The sequence below is a fragment of the Hakea prostrata genome, chromosome 3, assembly GCF_041222555.1.
Source record: "Hakea prostrata isolate BN-2017 chromosome 3, UWA_Hpros_2, whole genome shotgun sequence".
NCBI classification, from domain to species: domain Eukaryota; kingdom Viridiplantae; phylum Streptophyta; class Magnoliopsida; order Proteales; family Proteaceae; genus Hakea; species Hakea prostrata.
In genome coordinates, this window is record NC_142602.1 from 60432547 (window position 1) to 60452942 (window position 20396).

General features: G+C 37.9%; 1 protein-coding gene across 4 annotated transcripts; it reads right to left on the bottom strand.

The window, feature by feature from the left end:
- Nucleotides 1-3044: 3044 nt before the first annotated feature.
- Nucleotides 3045-17639, bottom strand: LOC149022647 (putative inactive histone-lysine N-methyltransferase SUVR2). 4 transcript variants are annotated; one of them, XM_089150650.1, is made up of 11 exons: nucleotides 17329-17637; nucleotides 17040-17114; nucleotides 15820-16051; nucleotides 15035-15719; nucleotides 11635-11751; nucleotides 10496-11334; nucleotides 10106-10371; nucleotides 5342-5408; nucleotides 5176-5226; nucleotides 4227-4323; nucleotides 3046-3454 (listed from the first exon to the last, which is right to left on the bottom strand). In XM_089150650.1, the coding sequence occupies exons 3-11, from the start codon at nucleotides 16000-16002 to the stop codon at nucleotides 3435-3437; spliced, it is 2325 nt and encodes a 774-aa protein (XP_089006776.1). In that variant the 5' UTR covers nucleotides 16003-16051; nucleotides 17040-17114; nucleotides 17329-17637; the 3' UTR covers nucleotides 3046-3434. The 4 variants fall into 4 exon arrangements, with proteins under 4 accessions (XP_089006774.1, XP_089006775.1, XP_089006773.1 ...); XM_089150648.1 differs by having other exon boundaries at nucleotides 3045-3454; nucleotides 10496-11751; nucleotides 17536-17639; XM_089150649.1 differs by having other exon boundaries at nucleotides 3045-3454; nucleotides 10496-11751; nucleotides 17040-17107.
- Nucleotides 17640-20396: the final 2757 nt, after the last annotated feature.

Genomic DNA, 20396 nt, shown 5'->3' on the forward strand with positions numbered 1-20396 from the left:
TGACCAAGCCTCGGAAGGCTAGCTACTTGAGCCTAACTTACGAAAAGTCAGGACCACCCTGGGAAGGAATGATCCGTGATCAACTAGCATAATCAGGCCTCAGAAGGCTGGCTACTTAAGCCTAACTCCGGAAAGTCGGGATCACCCTCGGAAGGAATGACCTTGGATCAGCGTTGAAAGGCATGATCAGACCTCGAAAGGCTAGCTACTTGAGCCTGACTCCGGAAAGTCGGGATCACCCTCGGAAGGAATGACCCTGGATCAACGTTGAAAGGCATGATCAGACCTCAAAAGGCTGGCTACTTGAGCCTGACTTTGGAAAGTCGGGATCACCCTCGGAAGGAATGACCCTGGATCAGTGTTGAAAGGCATAATCAGAAGACTGGTTTGCCAAAAATATCTTTCGAACTAAATGAAGAAGAATCTTTTGATGACAACGATTAATAAGATAATTTCTTCAAGAATACCAGAAAATCCCGCTTCCTTTCTATTGATAATATTTCTTGAGATGAATTACATTCCACGGTTGTTTCAAACAGCTCCCATAAACGTCCTTTAGCCAATATGTATTTCTGCTCATAGTTTTCGTCACCACATATGGTCCTTCCCAGTTTGCAGAAAGTTTCCCACAGTTCCTTGGATCTGATGCTGATTTCTTTCTCAAGACTAAATCTCCCACTCTAAAAGATTTAGATCTAACCCGAGCGTTGTAGTACGCCGCTATTCTCCTTTGATATTCTATATTGTGGTATAAAGTTTTTTCTCTGATTTCATCTAAAAATTCAAGATTTGCTCTCAACCCTTCTTCATTAGTCATCGGATCAAATCTTTCTGATCTGTCTGATCCCACCATAACCTCCACTGGAGCCAATGCCTCAGACCCATATGCTAGTCTAAAACGCGTTTCTCCTGTTGGTGTCCTGACTGTAGTCCTATACGCCCACAGTACATGAGGTAATTCATCGATCCATAGGTTATTTGCCTCATCCAGTCTCCTCTTTATTCCTTGTAGGAGTGTTCTGTTGGTTACCTCGATTTGACCATCGCATTGAGGATATGCCACAGATGAGTGCTTGCATTCAATGTGATAGTCTGCGCAGAATTCTTTGAATCTTTCATTGTCAAATTGAGTTCCATGATCTGTCAGTAAAATCTTCGGCAAACCATATCTGAATATAACATGGTTTCTAAAGAACTTCTCAATTTGATTCGTGGTCGTCATTGCTAAGGCTTCTGCTTCCACCCATTTCATGAAATAATCAATTGCAGCTACCACAAATTTTTTTCCTCTGGTTTGTAACAGAAATGGACCTAGTAAATCCATTCCCCACATAGCAAATGGAAGGGGATTGAGTATTGATGTCAATTGTTTCTGTGGCTGGTTCTGAATTGGTGCGTGAATTTGACATTGATGACATCTCCTTACATACTCAATTGCTTCGGACTGCATGCGTGGCCAATAAAATCCTTTTCTTAGAATTTTATAAGCCAAAGCCTTCCCGCCTAGATGACTTCCACAGATTCCTTCATGGACCTCTGCTAAAGCATACTGTACATCAGATGGTCCCAAACATTTCAAAAGTGGCCCAGAAACTGTTCTTTTATACAACAGTTCATGCTTTAGAATAAACTTAGCAACTCTTCTTTTCACAGTTTTGGCCTTTTCTCTATCCTCAGGAAGAATACCATCTTTAAGATACTGTATTATAGGATCCATCCAAGATGCTTCTGCATCAATTTTCATTATCTCTGGCTCTGAATATGCTGGGATGTCCAGCTCCTCAAAATATACAACGTGCGGTAAAGAAGTAGATTTTGTAGATGTTAATTTTACCAGAGAATCTGCTTCATTGTTTTGATTTCGGGATATTCTCCTGATTGAGAATTGTGAAAACCACTCTTTACACTCCCACACCTTCTTAAGATAACTGATCATTCGATCATCCTTTCATCGTATACTCCCTTTCATCGTATACTCCTGTAACTTGGCTGACCACCAGCTCAGAATCACTTCTTACTTCAATATTCTGTACATAGAGGGATCTGGCCAGCCGCAAACCTGCAATAAGAGCTTCATATTCTGCCTCATTGTTTGAAGCATGAAAATTAAATCGACGTGCATTCTGAATTACAAATCCGAACGGACTTTGTAAAATCACCCCTGCTTCTGATCCCTGAGAATGACTTGATCCATCCACATGCAGAGTCCACCCAAAAGGCATCTCATTGGAATCCTTTTCTTCCTCTGGTAGTGAAATACTTTCAGCAATAAAATCAACCAACACATGTGCCTTTATCGCAGTTCTGGGTGTATAATCTATATCATTTTCTGTTAACTCTATTGCCCATGATACCATTCTCCCCGCCAGATCAGGCTTATGCAATATTTTCTTTAAATGCCAGTTAGTAAGAACAATAATTGGATGAGCCTGAAAATAAGGTCTAAGCTTCCTAACTGCCATTATCAAAGCTAAAGCATGTTTTTCAAATTTCGGATATCTAGACTCTGGATCTAACAATGTATGACTTACAAAGTAGATAGGATTTTGGATAATACCTTCTTCCCGAATTAATATTGCACTTACTGCCGCCTTCAAAGAAGATAAATATATCTGCAAGATCTCTCCTAGCTTTGGTCGAGACAGAACTGGTGTACTGGTCAGCCTCCATTTTAATTCTTCAAATGAATTATGACAGTCCTCTGACCATTTGAATTCGTTAAGTGCATTTAGATTTTTCAACGCCTTGAAGAATGGTGCGCATTTATCTCCTGATCTTGAAATAAATCTGCTTAATGCCGCAACTCTTCCTGTTAAACTTTGGATTTCCTTCATACTGCTGGGTGCAGTCATATTCAAAATTGCCCTAATTTTCTCTGGATTCACCTCAATACCCCTCTGTGTAACCATATAACCAAGGAATTTACCAGACGAAACTCCAAACGCACACTTTTCAAGATTGCGACAGATGAACGAAGACATTATGGTTGGGTTTCTAGCAAAAAGCTAATACCTTTAAATGCTAAAAATAAAAAATAAAAAACTGGGAAAAGATAATACCATTTTCTGCCATACTACCATGACTAAAAACCATCTGCACAGAAATAGGACCAGTTCCCAGAAATGAGCAAAATCATGGATATCACTCCCTGCATAAACTAAGAGTCTAAAACTAAACAAGTAAAACCAGACCCATCTACAACTTAAATGTTAATGACACCAAGAAATACTATACAACCTAACAGTAGAAGGTAGTCAGTAAAACCCTCTCTACAAAGCCATGTACATTTCTCCAAAATTCCTATCAGATTTTCCAAGGAACAAGCCAAGTTATCAACTGAGAGATCGCCATGAGCTGCACCCTGCAGGAACCTCACCCAAGAAATTTCTCCTCATGTCTTCCATGTCTTTTCAGCAATCAGGCATCCATGTGGATCACTTCACCACTTTGCCTCCTGTACCACAAAATAGTAGCTGTGAGAGAAAGATAAGTATCTCAACATCCATTTTCTTATGGATTAAGAACACTACTATCAAGGTGACAAGGAGGTCAGAAGTTTGCAGTCAAAAATATTCTGGTTAAGGATATGTAAAGAGTGTCATTCTGTCAAGTTTGCCAATGAACACAAGATACAGGGTTTCTTTATGGCAGCAATACCTCTTTGCTCTTCTCTTATCCCTAATGTTACTTAATATTGGAATACACAATTTTTTACCAGATGCTTACTTAAGCCAAAGATAGCTTCGAGCTTTTATGTCATGAGCATGTGCAGATCAATCTCTGAACCCTTTTTTGTGCAACTGATTTTTATATATTAAAAATATTGCCAAATCGGCAAAACTGCAGGACCATCTTTTACTCCTTTGATTCCATACCCATTGCATTCGCATGCATCTCTCTATGGAGGGACCCAGAAGCTCCGAGGCATAGTTTCAGAAAGTAGGACCAAAATAAATAGAATCAGATGGAATCAAATCAGAATTGGCTGTTGTTCCAGATCCCAATTATCTACGACGCCACAAGTGCACTTTAAGACTTTGTCCACTTTTTACTCCTCTAAGTCAGTAAATAGGAAAAAGTCTCAAAACTAAAAGAAAAAGAAATCACTATTTACATATATATAGGGATCTTTGCTATTCGGATTTCTAGGATTCTAGCTGATTTCTTATTCTGGGTTTTTAAACTTTGAGTGTCTATCATCGTGATAGAAGAGAGAATGTACTCACTAGTTGAATGCTTCATGTCTCGACACAACTTGCTTTTACAGCGACAGCGAAATGCCTTCACAGGGTGTTTATGATCATTGAAGTCTATCCCATAGTCCTACAGTTCATAACATAATCAGACATGATAAATATCAACATAATTACTAAAATTCAAGCAAATTCAGATAATAATTCCCCAGATGACACCTCATATAAGTTACAATACAAGCATCTTGATGAGAATGTGACGTGGAAATCATGGCAAGTAAGAGCAGAAGACATGCATTATGACAGGTAGTGGCCAGTAAAGTAGCTAACCCTACAGAGTTCAACCTCTGCGTAAGGAATTTTGCAGCTCAAATGTCAAACAAGGAGAGTCATCAAGTGGTATCACAGAAGAGATGGAGCAAGAGAATAAGCAATTAGCATATCTTTTCAGAAATGGGAGGTGTCAAACAATCCCTCAAAAAATAGAAAGAAAGTGCAATAAATTCCTTTTTTTTTTCCCCTTTCTTTTGGATGCAGAAAAATTATCAGAAGCGGTGACCAGAAATCTTTTGGGAAAATAGGAACAATATGGAGCCAGCACCGAACAAGACAGAATGAGACACTTGACAATATAAAAGAAACGCAACAACCTGAGAACAGGGTAAATAGGACAAACCATTCAGGAAAGTAGAAAAGCAGGTTCATCAATATTGGAGCTCTGATTTCGTAATCAATCAGCATTTTCACTTTATTATCTGTCCAACGATACCTCCGGTACACCTAAAATCGCTTGTGAATTCCCTTCCATATTTGTTTCATAAATGATAAATGCATAATAACTTTTCATTTTGCAGTTCAGGCAATTATTAGGTGAAACTGATCAATAGGAAACATGCCCAGTCCTAGTTGGTCAGTGATTATCATGGACAGGAAGGCGATTCTAAATGATTCTGAAAGAACATAGGCCACTTAGCCCACTTACCCACGTAAGCTCTTCCAAGGCATCTACATTTCTTGTTGTGAAGAAGGCAAGCTGCATAAAAGACCAGAATTAAACCCCATTAAGTACAATTTCCTCAGAAAATTCAAATACCACTGAAAATGAAGCATTTAGAAATTAGTTTTGCAAAGACACTCTGGCAGCATACATGATAATAATGATGGTCTGGTGTCTCCACCTCAACTGGAATCTCAACCATGTTAGCATCACAACATCTACAGGAATCACAAGAAAAAAGACTAGTGAAGATGAGAACCAGAAAAGATAAAAGAGAAAACAAACAAGACTTAAAACTAGTTTACTCACAACAAAAATTATTAGAGATGAGAACAACGAAAGATCAAAAGTAAAAGAAATAATGACTATTTTACCCTCCCAACATTCCATTCAGAAAGGAGAAGAGAATCCCCACCTAAATAAAAGAAAACAAATAGCACATGCCAGTATGTGGATTAAAGCTCAAGACAATTAGACCGTCAGATGCATAATGTCACCATAATTTTGTCAGGGGAAAGAAAAAATCGCAATCTTGTTTTTTTTTTCCTTTTTTCGATGAATAAATAATTATATTAAAAGAAAGAAGGATAACAAGGTCTTTAAGCAGAAGACCAGAGAGAAGAACTAACACCCCAAGAGACAACAATAAGCTTGTTCCTTGGGGTATCATCAATAGGGGAGGTGGGGGATAACTACCAATCTAGAGGAAACATCAAAATAGATGCATTCCAAATCTGATCTATAGAGAGAGATTTGGAGGTCCATCTCCTGATTGGGCTCCCACCAAAGGTGATGGACTAAAGCACAAAACACTAGCTTACCAATCCGATCGTAGATGGAAGAACCCAAAAAATTTCTCAAACCTAGGACCAATCTTGACCAAATCCGAAGGAACGTCTCGAACAGGGCCAAATGGAGAAGGTTTTTTCCCAGATAGATCTGGAGAAAGGGTAGGAAAAGAAGAGGTGCTCAAGGTTCTCCAAAGCAGACCAGCAAATGATGCAATTGGGGTTAACAGGGATGTGGCGGGCTGAGAGGAATGCTTGGGTGGGCAGGGCTTGGTTAAGGGCTCTCCAAAGGGTAACTGAGTGGCAGGGAATGAAGCCTTTGAACCAGACCAAAGGGGGCCAAAGAGGTTTAGGGTTATGGGGTCTAAGGAGGTACCAGGCCGAAGAGGTGGAGAAGGATTTGGTGGGGGATGGTAGCCAAATGGTGAGGTCGCAGGAGGAGTTGGAGAAAGGGGGGAGGGAAGCCCAAACCTGTGTGAGAATGGGGAGGGGATCCAAGACCCATTATAGATGAAGGCTAACAACGGGGTGGTTTTGGGGATATGGGTGTTATAGACAGTGTGGGGACCAATCTTGTTATCCATTACTAGTTGGTGTTCATTCACTCCCCCCCCCCCCCCCCACACACCCAAAAAAAAAAAACACCTGAAAGGAAAGCATAAGTGAACTTTGTTGGCCAACCTCATCTTCCAATCTTCCAACAGGTTATTACCAGTCAAAGTAATCACCTAGGGCAGCCCTTCAATCATAATACCTGGGGATCAAGAGAACCATTGAACTCTTTGAGTTTAAGACAAGCTTGACTTTGAGATGATCTGCACATTTACTTTGGTCCTGTCATCCATTGAAATAGGACTTGATGTGCTCTTTTAGAGTGACAGGAGTGTGATAGGGTCTTCCTCCAGGATGTCTTTCATCAGCTTCCTATTTGTCATACATAGGATTGTCAAACCGTGACTCCTTGGTGTGACCATTCCTCTCTCATTGTTCTCTATAACTTCCTGGAGGATAGGCTTCTCTGTCAGCATCTTCTCTATGCCTATGATTTCCCACTAGTTTCTTCTCACCAGGGAATAACTATCTGAGAACTTAACCGTGGAGTAGTAGGTACTTATCTCCGTGGCTGTTCTAGTTGAGCCACCCTAGTTGTCAGACCTTGTACTTGTACTAGAACATCTGCTAGGGTTTTATTGTATGTTCTCTGAAGTCCTAGCTCTTGTCGATTCATCCAAAGCTCTAATACCCATTTGATGTAGCCTCAAAGATGAGGGTTAGTGACAGGATCAATTAATAAATCAACAAGCAAAATGAGGGTTCCTCAAAGGCTGTTTAGAGTTGTTGAGCTTGCAGTGGAGATAGACTAGGTTCAGCAGGGTTTATAGACTTAGGATCAACAAGATACAAACCTGAACCTGGCAGTTTTTTTGTTTCAAATTTGAATTCCAGAAGCTACAGGGTTTTGGACCTGGCAGCTTTTTGTTTCCAATTTGAATTCCAGAAGTTCTATGGTTATGGAAAATTAAGGTATCTTGTTCTAGAGTTTTTGGAGGAGGTATAGGGCTGCTACTTTGGCTGAGTGCTTGAGGGCGGTAAGGGGATGAAATGGGATTTGGCGGAGGGGCTTGGGAGATCTTAGAAACTAGAGTTCAGTAAAGAGGATAGGGTGCCGCAAACTAGAAGAGGGAAAGAAAAGCTAAGGTGCGATGGGGTTAAGATATGAAGATGGGAGGGATGATCACTTGTAGACGGTAGGGGAATGGAGACTTTCTGAAGAAGAACACCACATAAGGCTGCCGCAGGGTTTCTCCACAGTTGGGAACCCTTGGCAACACAAATCAAACTCTCCTCCTCAGCTGTAACTCCTTGGCAGTAATTTTATTCATCAATAACTGATTTGGTTACAAGCAATAGACTATGTTTATAGCCTTTATCGGATTAGTCCTAATAGGCTTCAACTTTGAATGAAAAACAAGGAATTCTGTTTAAAGAAAACTCCTAACTGATTAAAACTGCAAAATTGAAAGGACCTTTATTTTAATTAGAATTCCTGACTAGAGTAGGACTCTTAACTTGTCATGGCGCTGACTTAAATTACAAACTAAGAGTAGGACTAGACTCCTAAATAAATTCTGAATCTAATTAAATCAATCTGGACTTGACAAGGGCTGTCCAAAAGACCAAAATGCCCGTGGGTGCAAAATTATTCACACTGCTGGACTGGACCATAGGATGCTAGGCAGAAACCCTAGGCCCTATTTCAGCCCTTAGGGGCCCTCCTGGGGTGGTTTTGGGATTTCACACCAGGTGCTCACCAAGTTTGGTTGAATTCTAATGGTTAAATTTCAACATTCTTTTTTATGAATAATTTCAATATATTAAAATGGTTGTTTTAGGGACTGAATGTAGCATATCAAATTAAGAATTGGGAAATCTAGGGTTTGGCTGGTCAGAAATTGCTGGGACCTGGGTCAAAGGTTAGAGGGGACGGGGGCACTGATGTGGTTCAAATCTGATATGAAAGTCATGGCTGGTTTGGGAATTCTTGGGTGTCTTGGATTTGGGGTAAAGAAGGAATCAAAAGGGGTAGGGAGAATAACAGCTTCAAGAGGAAGATAGAATGGAGATGGGCAGAATGCTGGCTGCTACTTATATGGGTGGAGGAGCCTAGTCTCGAACTGTGGAAGAGCCACACTGGATTGGTGTAGGCTGAATGCCACAACTAAATAAGGATCTTGCTTGACTTCACAGAGAACCTTCATTCAAACACTTGAAATTTCCCAACCAAGACTGAAAACACTATTCTAACTAAGAAGGTTGAGATTTTCCATCCAAAGACAGAGAAAACAATTGAACAGTAGAAAGAACAAGAGAATGGAAGCAAAGCTGAGATATATCACAATAAAGCATGTTCAATTCCGTCAATTTTTTATTTTTGTATTTTATATGCTGGTTGGGGGAGAAGAGGCGATTGGCTACTAATCCTCCTGTAAATAGGACTTGGAAAACTAATAAAACAACTTGACTTGACTTGGGTTCTATAATTTAACCCTTACAAGAATCTCCATTGTTGGCTGCTCCTTCCAAACTAAAACTGTAAAAAAGACACTGTATTAACTAACATGCATCAACTCTAATAAGGACTAGACAATCGTACCATGGCTGGGTGAAATTACTAGCTGCCCTAACCCAGCTGAAATTAGTAAACATTAGGGCCAAAAAAAAAAAAACCAAGTATTTAGCTACTAAAGCCCATTAACATGCTATATGCTGTTCAGAAGCAAACCTAGGGTTGTCTTGGATCTTAGCCTTCCACTTGGTGTAGACCTCAGACCTACATCAACATTCCTTTGGTTTAAAATATAGCTCTAATGGTTTGAATAATTTCCGAGGGAGAGGGAAAACTTTTTCAAGAAAAGCCAATTTGTGGATGTGGTGTTTCTTTTTTATTCCATCAAAATCGGCCACCAACCTCGGTGAAATATGTTGGGGACTTACAGACAAAACTACCATGATGAATTGGTGCAATAGAACAAGATTTGTGGTTGAAGAGTCAAACCTTCAAGTTTCAAGGATATCTTTTTTCTACTGTAATTTGAGATGAAATAATGAGAGAAATGAAGAAGAGAAGCCACGACTCTGATGTAGAGCTTCACAATGAATTGATGAAGACTACAACCAGCTATTTCACTATTTATAGATCATATTACATGTAGAAATTGATTAGGAAACAAAGATACAAGTAGTCTAGGATTTAGAATCCAAATCCTAACCTACCAAGTAGCAAGGACTCCTAGGCAGCCCCAATTCCATCGAGAATTAGCGCCTGGCAAAGTAACCAGCAATATCAATCCTCGATATCTAATGGAATAGCATCAAGTGACAAAAGCAAAAAAATACTGATAACCAGCAGCAAAGAGTACCGAAACAACACCCAAACATCGCAGAAATAACAAACAAATCAGGAGGAAGCCCAATAGCATAAAATCTAACGAGGAAAATCACCAAAATTATCAACATAAATTTATGCTTAGAAGTTAGAACCAACCATTGTTTATTTAATATTATAAACTTGCTATGCATGTATTGCACAGAACAAGAAGAAAAGATAATCTTTGTTACTCAATTACCTATGATTAACAAATCTGGCAACATTTCCATAAAATGTAGCATCTAAACAGAGAGCTTCTTCATCGTTTAATACTCTTTCAGAACCCCAATCAGCATCAAGCAGCACAGGGTATGTATGTTTTTCTTTTCCTGAACTTCGCATATTGCGCTCATATAGCTCAGTGTTCGTTACGACTTCACCCACATACTCACACACAAAGGTACCTTTAGGAAGATCTTCAAGAGTCCGAAGACCCCACCCTTTTCCTTCAGGTGTCATAAACACCTGAAACATAAATAATATTGAATAACTGTGAAGAATTATGCATTTGTATGTAGGTGTGGGTGTGTGTCAAACTTTAAATTTGCAGCACGTCACTAACAGAGTAACAAAGGGGACAATTTCTGACCTGCAAGTTGCATGTTATGCCTCGCTGCACTACTCGATTTCCACATTGCTTGTTGCAGCCACATTTACTCCAGCACTCTTTGATAAACTTCCTAACTAAGTGGCCCTTACATGGATCAGACAATTCATCATTCCTCGATCTTTCGAGTGGGCAATCTTTGCAATAAACACGCCGTGGATGTCCATCAGGGTCACGACTCATAGAAATACATTCATCGAGAAACCCTTCCTTAACTCTCCCCTCAAGAGTGTAAGCAAACTCACCCCCAGTTTCACGGGCACATGCACAAGGAATGGAAGATAATAAACAATCACCAAAACAGCTTGAACAACAATCTTCATCTCCAATCCTAGCGAGGGAAAATTTTACATATCCACTTTGATAGACAATATTTTGTGGAATGTAGTAAAATAAGGGTGGATACTTCTCCCCATCAATTTCATTTACCAATGAAATTCTGACCCTTTCTTCCCCTTTGGATATGTCATTTACATCATGGGTAGGCCATGCATTGCCAATCCGGCGCTGTTGGACAACCACTAAGCCACTGGAATTCCCTGTGTCTTGACCTATTGGCTTCTTTTTCTTCTGTTCTGTTTCAGCGTTGGAGTTCTGAATAGCTTTCCTGTTGAGTCGTGTAACTGGATCAAGGCTATCTAGGCCATCCATGCCCAGAGGCCTTGAAATTTGTGGTAAAAGAACCTTAAGATTACCTTCACCTGATCCATTTGAAGAAGCCACTGACACCTTAAAATTGTTCTTCTCCTCTGCCCCCGGTGCATTTATCAAAGCCGAGCTTCCCAATGGATCAAGACTTGATGTTGCATTTCTTCCATTTTCTGTTTGATCATCCATAGAGTCAGTACCCAGTTCCAAAAAGCACTGACACATTTCTTTCATCAGATTCATCAAAGAGAAATTAGGCTCAACAATTCGATACGATTTTAGACACCTATCCTCCACCATTTTAAGAACTTCATCTAGAGTTGGGGCATGGAAGCCCGATTTCCCAAGGGCAGAATCACAACTTAAAGAAATTTTAACCTCTCCCAGGGGAGATGAGGCAATCTCAAACCTAGCCGAAGGATCTTCAGAGTTAATTACAAGTCCACGCTCCTTTTCAGTCTCACATTGTTTACCTGAAACATCATCGTCTTCATCTACTCCATCCACAGGCTGAGAAGCCTGGGGTCGCTGACTATTGGTTTCAGCAGTAGAACCATTTCTGCTTAAAGAAGCTTTCACACCCACAGAACCTGAAAGATTTGGGGGAAAAAATGCAGCCAGCTTTAAAACATCAGTCACATTCATCAGATACCCATGCACGTCAAACAGGAGATAGAATTGTACAGTTCATGAACAGTCATCATTTAATCATAGCCTGCTGGGATGTTCTGGTATTACCTAAGCCCCATCCAAAAGATGAAGAAAACAATGTATAGACTATTTCCCCACATTCCTAGTGAGAAATTGATGTCACCTTCACATTCACTTTAGATTCTGATGTCCTACTTTGCTTTCAAGCAAACACACTTTTTTTTCATACTACATTTCAGGAGACGAATCGTCCCACTGACTAGTTCATAGATTTAATGGCCAGGGAAACAGCAATCCATAATGAAACTACAAATTTTGTCCTGCAATTATATGAAAAAAGGACAGGACATAAAGGTCCAGAGCGAACATTTGTCGGGAACCAACAGAACAGTACCAAAGGATGGCACTATCTTAGTTTCAAATAATTATTTGTCCGAGGTTGGTTCGCTCTTTGACATGAACTTTATTAGTTACGTGGCATACCACCATTTGTACTGTTTATCACATGCCATTCCTCCGTACAAAGAAAGCACTCATGTGTTCGCACCTTTCTCCTCCTCCCATCCCACAAAGACTGCCCCTTCCAGCTGTTGGATGTCCTAAACTCTCCCTCAATCACACTTTATATAAATGCTCTTGAGAAGTTTACCACATCAAACATGCTTTATGCTCAGTTATTATCCGATCTGACGAGTACTTTTCCACTCTTAAACCACTTTATAACTTTGAATAGTTTCACGAGGGGTGGTCATCAGCCAACAGAGGAAATTTTAAGAAATAAATGATGGTGACCGACTAAAATCATTTTTTTCCCTTTTTATGGAGTCACAAGACACAAAAGTCCCTTGATTATCTCAATTAAAAGACATATCTTCATATAAATCATTTTAATTCCTAAATATTCTTCAGAAATCATTATATTTGCATTTTGAAGGTCAATGTGATCATTCATGAAATCATACATGGAAAGCTTTAGATTGCAATGAAGTTGCTAAGTAAATTAATCAGAAAGAAACATGATTGTGAAAATGAAATACATCATCAATTCTAAGTTAGTGAATCAGAATATCATTTGATGCTACTAGAATTAATTAGAAGCCATCCTCACTTGATTCTTCCACATCAAATAAAGGCCAACATGATAATGGGTGAAATCAAAAGAAATAATTATATAAAGAAGTTTTAGATAGCATCATAGCAATGAAGTTGCTGAGTAAGTTACTAAAAACAGAAACATGATTGTGAAAATGAAATATATCATCACTGTAAGCTAGTGAATCAGACAATTAATTAGAAGACATCCTCACTTGACTCCTCCACATCCCATAACATGCCATTCCTTATTCATTCATACATTATCACAAGGTAGTGTTCCTCCGTCCCATACAAGCCTTTTACCAAATAATATTCTTTTACCTGGAAATTCAATCTTATTAAATGTATCATCAGCTTAAAGTTAGCGAAAACAATATTCTTTTAATAGCCACATTCTATAAAGCCTTTCTATAATTCTTTTTTGGCAATTTAATCTTGTTAAAAAAAATTCAAGCACTAAAAAAGGTTAGGAAAAATAGAAATCTATCTTGCTTGAAATCCACATATAAACTTTTCATAGGAACAGCTGGTCAATCTGGTTGCCTTGTTCGCCTAAGCAGACACCCTAAGAAGCCTTTTATTTTAATCCTCTCTAATGCATTCACCTAGGCGGAAGCATGGTTCGAAGTGTCAGTGATGCATCGCCGAAATTTGGTGATATATCGTCATGTTGAAGTGGGGCAATACGACACCCCACTTCAAAATAAGGTCAACAATAAGTCAACAATATACTGCCAATATGTCACTAATGTCATTGATATATCACCAATGTTGCCAATGTCACTTCTCTCTCTTGTTTCTTACATTCTAACTCTATTTTGCTCCGATCTTCGACATTTACGAGTACATCTAGCTTCATTATCGCTGATCATTACATTATTTGTACCGATCACAGAGGATTTTATACAAATTCACGAGTTTTTCAAACTTCCAATTTCACCCACATATAGCCGAGAATGTGCCAATTAGGAGCATTAGTTTAGGTGACTTTTTAGGTCAAAATAACGCCTATAGTGTGTTTATTGACCTCAAATTAGGCTACAACAAAATTCAGATTAAAATTACCCCAAATACCCCTCGAAACTAAAGGTCGATTTTTCATTGATACCCCTTCAAATGTCGCCTGACATATGGCGATATATTGTCGTGTCAGTGTCTAGCGATTTTTTGAACCTTGGTCAGAAGGACAATTGTGCACCTAATTGTGTTGCCTTGTATTCTAACCCTCCCCAACACCTTTATTTGTCTAGGTGCTGTAAGAATATGGTCCTTAGAATATATAAGTGAGGGCAGTTCCATTCTCAACTCTTCCCTACTTTTTATGGTGGGATATCCTAGAAGAGACTAAAAATGCAGCATTAAAGAAAAAGACTTTTAAATATAGAAACTCCTCAATACTACTTGACTCAACTTATGCCTTGTTTAAAGACTAGAGACTGAACTTCTGAGAGGCAATTTCTAAGTAATACTAATTACTCAACAGTTTCATATAACTCTAAAAATAAAAAGAACATTCCACATTTCCACCTCCTCCCAAGATTCTAATATTTGAGTAAAATATTTTGGCCCATAACAAGTAAACCCATAAAAATGACAAGCTCAAACATATGGCACCAAACCAGGTTGAATTCTTCGCTCCAGTAGGTAGCAGGTGGTCTATGGCTTCAACATATTTTTTAACAAAAACAAAATACTTTATCTTATGTGTACATAGTTTTCATTTTAAGCATGGTAAAAAATTTACTTGATTAATTCATTACATGCGTCTTTTTATTTTTGGTGATGATTATGCACATCTTTTGCTTGATACAATATTCCTTGAAAAAGCATTTATGTTGATGTTAATTAATCTTGACTCGTAGTAAAACAATAACATTAAAGTCAGTTTCCTTAAATTTTGTGAATGACACAGGCTTCCCATTGGTCATGTTTAAGAGTTCCCAAGAGTAATTAGGAATGCCTGGGTATGGTAAACTTTGATCAAGAAAGCATAAGAAGATAGGTCAATGTTATTTTAAGTACGACTCACTTTCTGGGAATCCCAAATTTATTATAAACCTAAATCAGCTGAACTTAATAATAGAGAAATCAGTATTCCAATTGCAGCATAACGAAACTAAAACATACCTTGATTTCTTGGGGGTCCTGGAAGTGGATGGATCATTGCAATTGGCACCTCAAATTGAGGCAAATCATCAGTGAATTCCTCAATTTTAGGCTCAATGAAGCCATTATTTATCTGATTAGTAGCTTTTTCTCTAGGCAGAAGAAGAATCCCAGGTTCAATCTTTGGCTCTTTAAGAGGGACTGTATGAGCTGCTCTCTTTGAAGGTAATCTTTTGTCTCTAAGAGCAATTTGTGGTTCAACAGGCTCCTTCCCTTTGTCTCTAAGAACTGAATGTGATCCTTCATCTATAGCAGCAATTTCTAGCGAAACAGGCTCTTTTCCTTTCTGTTTTTCAGATGTCTGAGGCGAAGCACAGAAAGTTTCATTTCTTTCTTCTCCTCTAGAAATTTCTGAAGGACCAGCTCCTTCTGGCCCAGAACAAGTGCGGACTGAAGCAGATTCCTTTCCCATGTTCTTCAGATGTGTCTTAGGTGATACAGGCTCAGACTCGACTCTCTTTTCTCCAATTTGCATTTCAGATCCACCATCCTCTATTTTTGGTCGTTTAGGTGAACCCTCACCAAAAATAGGGCTGGAGTTACAACCTGAACTCGATGCCTGACCACCTTGTTGCCTACGCAGTCTTTTCAAAGGAGGTTCAGCTTCACTAGCAATGGCTTCTCCTCTTTGCCTTTCTTCTTGTTCCTGATAGAAGAGACCAATAAAAACAGTGATATGTCATTATGTCAAGCAAAAGAATGATTCAAGCACATTAGCACTTTAAAGTGATACAGAGGATACATACCTTAGATTCCTCATAGTCAAATATAGCATCTGCAAGTGCTCTATAATTTTCTTCTTCAATAAGTTCCCAATTCTTATCATACAATCTCAAGAGATTTTTCAGGACAGGTTTAACAGTTTCCTCACGGATGCCAATTGCCTTCATAGCAGCAAAAGCCTTTGCAACTCTTGGATTAGGTGCCATTTATCCAACTATGAAAAGTGCTTACGTAACACCACCTAAAATCATCCACCTGGGATAATGAGATGCCAAAAAGTTTCTAAGTCATTTGGAAACATTTAAGAAGGTAGGATAACTCTGGATGAATATGCCAAGTTACACCACATAGGATAACCAGGCGAGAAGCCAAAGGCAAAGACATAGGAAATAAAAGAGAACTTGTTTCTTCCATTGAGGAAATTGAAAAAGCATAACAAGGAGAAGAAGAAACCTGATATAATTAAGTAAAACACTACCATGATGCACAAAATATATACAACAGTAATAAAAGAATGTGAAAACCTAAGAACTGCTAAGGGAAGGGACAATTATTAAATTAAAAAGCAAAGAAAAAGGAAAATTGCGTTCCCAGAATAGAACCTTCAATGCCTGAAACGGGAAAAAACAACAGAACTAGCACATTAACCAAAAATATCCAGAAAATTTTCTAATTCTAGAACCAATTCAGAAAAAGAGCGTGTCACTAGTGGAATTTTAGTACTATAAAATCCCAAGATACCCAAAAAAAAATTCATTTCATCATGGAAAAGTCTATCTCTTTATCAACAATGTGTTTGTCATTTGATCCAATGGCTTTCTGTCATTATGTAGGAACAGATCTGATAAATGCTGATAACTCTTGGACATATTAGAATGGAAATATCCATTTAGCCATCTCTGGAGATGAATCAACAATTCAAAATCATCAAAATAATAAATCTATAAGAAAAAGAGGTATACTACTTCGACTCCAGAGTGCATGACATACATCATAAATCTTGTAAGGTTGAATAAGCACAACAGGCAAGCTTTACAAAAGGCAGCAATGGGAAAGCATGTAACAGTCCAAATCTCCAATGCACACATTACACACCTTGACAAAAACGCAGATATCAATAAAATTGCAGATGCCTACCATGCAGCCCAAATAAAAAGGATAGAGTACAACAAAAAACAAGGACAAAACACAACCAAAAAATAAATAAATAAATGGTGTAAATTTCGAAAGATAATAAGCTTACAGTAAAACACACTATTGTGATCAAAGAAACCACCAGTCCGGGCCCGCCAGCAGTACTGAATCAAGCATCTGAAACCTGAAAACCCCATAGTTACCAAGTTGAAATGAAATAAGTAACCGCTTTCAGCAGTAAAATCAACTAAAACTGGAAAAACTGGCTAAAAAAGCATCTTTCGCAAGAACAACACCAAAACCGGGGAGGACAAGAGTAATGCACACGATACTCAATAGTAATCACTGAAAACTTTCAATGACTCAAACATGTGAAATAAGGTAAAGAAGAAGCTTACACAAGCAAGTTCAAACCATAGAACCAGAAAATAAGGACAATTTCACAAGAAAATCGTCTGAAACCTTCGAAAAATCCTGACTTTCCGAAAAACAAGTATCTAGCAACGATCAAAAGCCAAGATGGTCCCAAATTGACCAGCATTAGCAAGCAAATCCATTGAAAGATATCAAGATCTAGGGCACAACAACAACAACAGGAAAATTACTTAGCAAGACACTGGTGCTGTGGCGTAGAGCTCTCTGCCTAAAGAACCTCGGAGATAGAGAAGCAGCCGTAATAAAAGAGAGACGGGAGACGGGAAACGGGAAGCAATCGGTGGGCTGTCCACAGCTGATAAAGAGTTTTCGGGAGTATGAAAAAACACGTACACCTTCACTTTCTGACCGTCGATGGGATTTAGAAATTTGTACTGAATCTCGAAGGTCATCTAATGGATATAAATGTGTGATCAAGAAACTTGGTTAGATTTTTTTTTTTTTTTTTGGTCAAAAAGATACTTGGTTAGATTTGGTAAGCCATTAAAGCCAGAGTAAGCGAATAGTGAGCTACTGCTAACATACGCCTCTATATTTTATTTTATTTGTTTTTTCTAAAGCCTATGTGTTTACCATGTGCTTCAATTAATTAGGATAATCATATTATTTTATTTCTCTGAGCCTACTAGATTAGTTTCTGGGTCATCCACCTGGTTGTAAGGGAAAATTTTCAATCCATATGGTTGTATATTTGACACATGTTTAATTTAAATACAAAATTCATATTATTTTAGAAAAAATTTGGAAAATGTTGGAACTTAAATCTTCTTTTCTTTTTTTTCATAAAAGAAAATTTTGTATTTAGATCTATACATGTCAAGCACTCAACCACGTAGATTAAAATTTCAACTCTTCATGTGGGTACAGGATCCAAACTCCCCGATTATATCTCATAAACCAACAATCAAGGAAGAGAGAGAGAGAGAGGGAAAAAAAGAACAAATAGGCTATTGTCATTCCCTATGTTATATGATAATTCAAGTTCAAACTTGGTAAAATCTATATCATTGGCCTGGGAATTCAGATCACCTCCCATCGGAATGAATGCTTCTCCATTACACAACAAGGATGGAGCTCATGTAAAATCCAATGGGTTCCCACCTCTAAATTATTTTATTAATATTCAAATAAGTCTACATCCGTATTGTGTGGCGGAAAAGGATTAGAAGTGCTCAATCGACAGGTAGGTGATCCCGCATAAACCATAAAAGCCAATATGATCATGATTTTAGTGCATGGTATCGAAATAACTTCATTGACATAGAAAATGATACAATATAGAATATGGTATTAGTAAGTATCAATAGTATCGGTAAGAAATTATAATGTCCAATAGATCTTTCCCAATTTTATTCCCTAAAAAAAAAATCTTCAAACCTTATTATCCCTTATTTGTATTTGCACATTGTAAGTAAGATATTGGTTTACAAATTTGCAAAACTAACACATATAGCTACCATACATTAAACCATAGGTATCATACCTCCATGAAAGATGGAAGTCTATCACTACCATCAATTTTTTTCCTTTTGAAAAACCAAAATAGAAGTTATGCAATAAGAATGACAACACCAAAACTAAGTAATTTGACTATACATCTCCAATCAAGATGCAAATCTTCTCATTTGTTTCTACCTTCTTCTTCCTTGCTTGTATTTAATATTAGCATAAGCAATTTGCATACTCTTAATTCAAAATTACTATCATCTATACTGCAAAACTCATATGAGAAGCACTGTCTAAGAGGATTAGGCATTGGTACAATGATCGGTGGACCATAGTTGTAGTTCAAGATTAAGCATCAAAATAACACCTCAACAAAAATTGTTAAGGTATGATTCGGTAAGAAAATTGTTCATCTAAACTTTTGCTTTTGCGGAAGCCTTACGAACCAGGTTTACCAATGAATAGTAGTCTAAGCTTGTCAAGAGACCAGTATATATGGCTTCAATCCATCCCTCAGATTCTTTAGGAAGGGACATGCTAAGGTGTCATAAGTCATTGGACTCTCATTTTGAACATGTTCAAACCACAAGGGTGAGTTGCTGTTGTTCCATGAAGAATTATGTGCCAAGCCATTTGTTTTTCTCAAGACACCTTGATAGGTCACTTAATTGCATTAATATTATATCAAATCCTTTGTATTTTAATGAGACTAATTGGTTGTTTTATTTGGATTTATATTATATGGACAGATTAGAGCGTTAGATATCAAGTCCAAAAAAGAGTGGCTTAAGACCACATTGCCACATTTTTTAAATCAAATCAAAGAACCAAGCACAAATTAAAATGGAGGATTTGATTATGTCCAAAGGTAGAGATTTGATTTTGTTCAAATCAGAAGGATTTTCGTGAAATGTCTTAATTCAACAAACAAAGATTTCGTTCTCTCTTACAATCGGACATCTAAGGAAGAAGCTGAATTGGAAAGTGATTAAATTAGAAACCACTGCATTGGCAAAGAGGAAGATGGAAACAATAAAATTAGCAAGGAGAAAGAAAAGAAACAACTGAATTGGGAAGAATTGCATTGCTAAAACGAACGATGGAAATGACAAAATTGGAAAGGATGAAGAATTGGCAGGAATCCTCTATAAGAAGGAAGGCATTTTCAGAGATTTATCATCACAAGCTACAACAAGAGGAAGCCACAATTGTGAGACTTTCGGGTAATTAGTTTTCTTTAATTCTCAGGTATTTATATGTTTTCCATGTTTATTATGTTATTGGATTAATCCTTAGACAAGATGTCTATTATTTGGTGATTAATACAATACTTAATCAATTAGAATAATTATTTATTATTCTCATATAAGTGACAAATAGCATCCTCGAATGGATAATCAATGCCCTAGAGAGCTTGCTATGAGAATGTATGTCATAATTTAAATAAACAAGGCTTTTATGAGTTTATTGACTATGGATTGGATCTTTTATATTTGATGCGATTAATAGACATAACTCAAAGGACAGATCCGAAAGTTATGTTTATTAATGATGGAATAACTCAAAGGACGGATCCAAAGTTGTC

Bases quoted from the DNA above. Each gene is read 5' to 3' on its own strand.
- LOC149022647 (XM_089150648.1), bottom strand. From the start codon at position 16,002: ATGGCACCTAATCCAAGAGTTGCAAAGGCTTTTGCTGCTATGAAGGCA. The intron at 11,752-15,034 runs GTATGTTTTAGT...CAAATCTTTCAG, and splicing joins AGGACCCCCAAGAAATCAAG to GTTCTGTGGGTGTGAAAGCT. The intron at 5,409-10,105 runs GTAATTGAGTAA...TGATTCCTGTAG, and splicing joins GCCAGATTTGTTAATCATAG to ATGTTGTGATGCTAACATGG.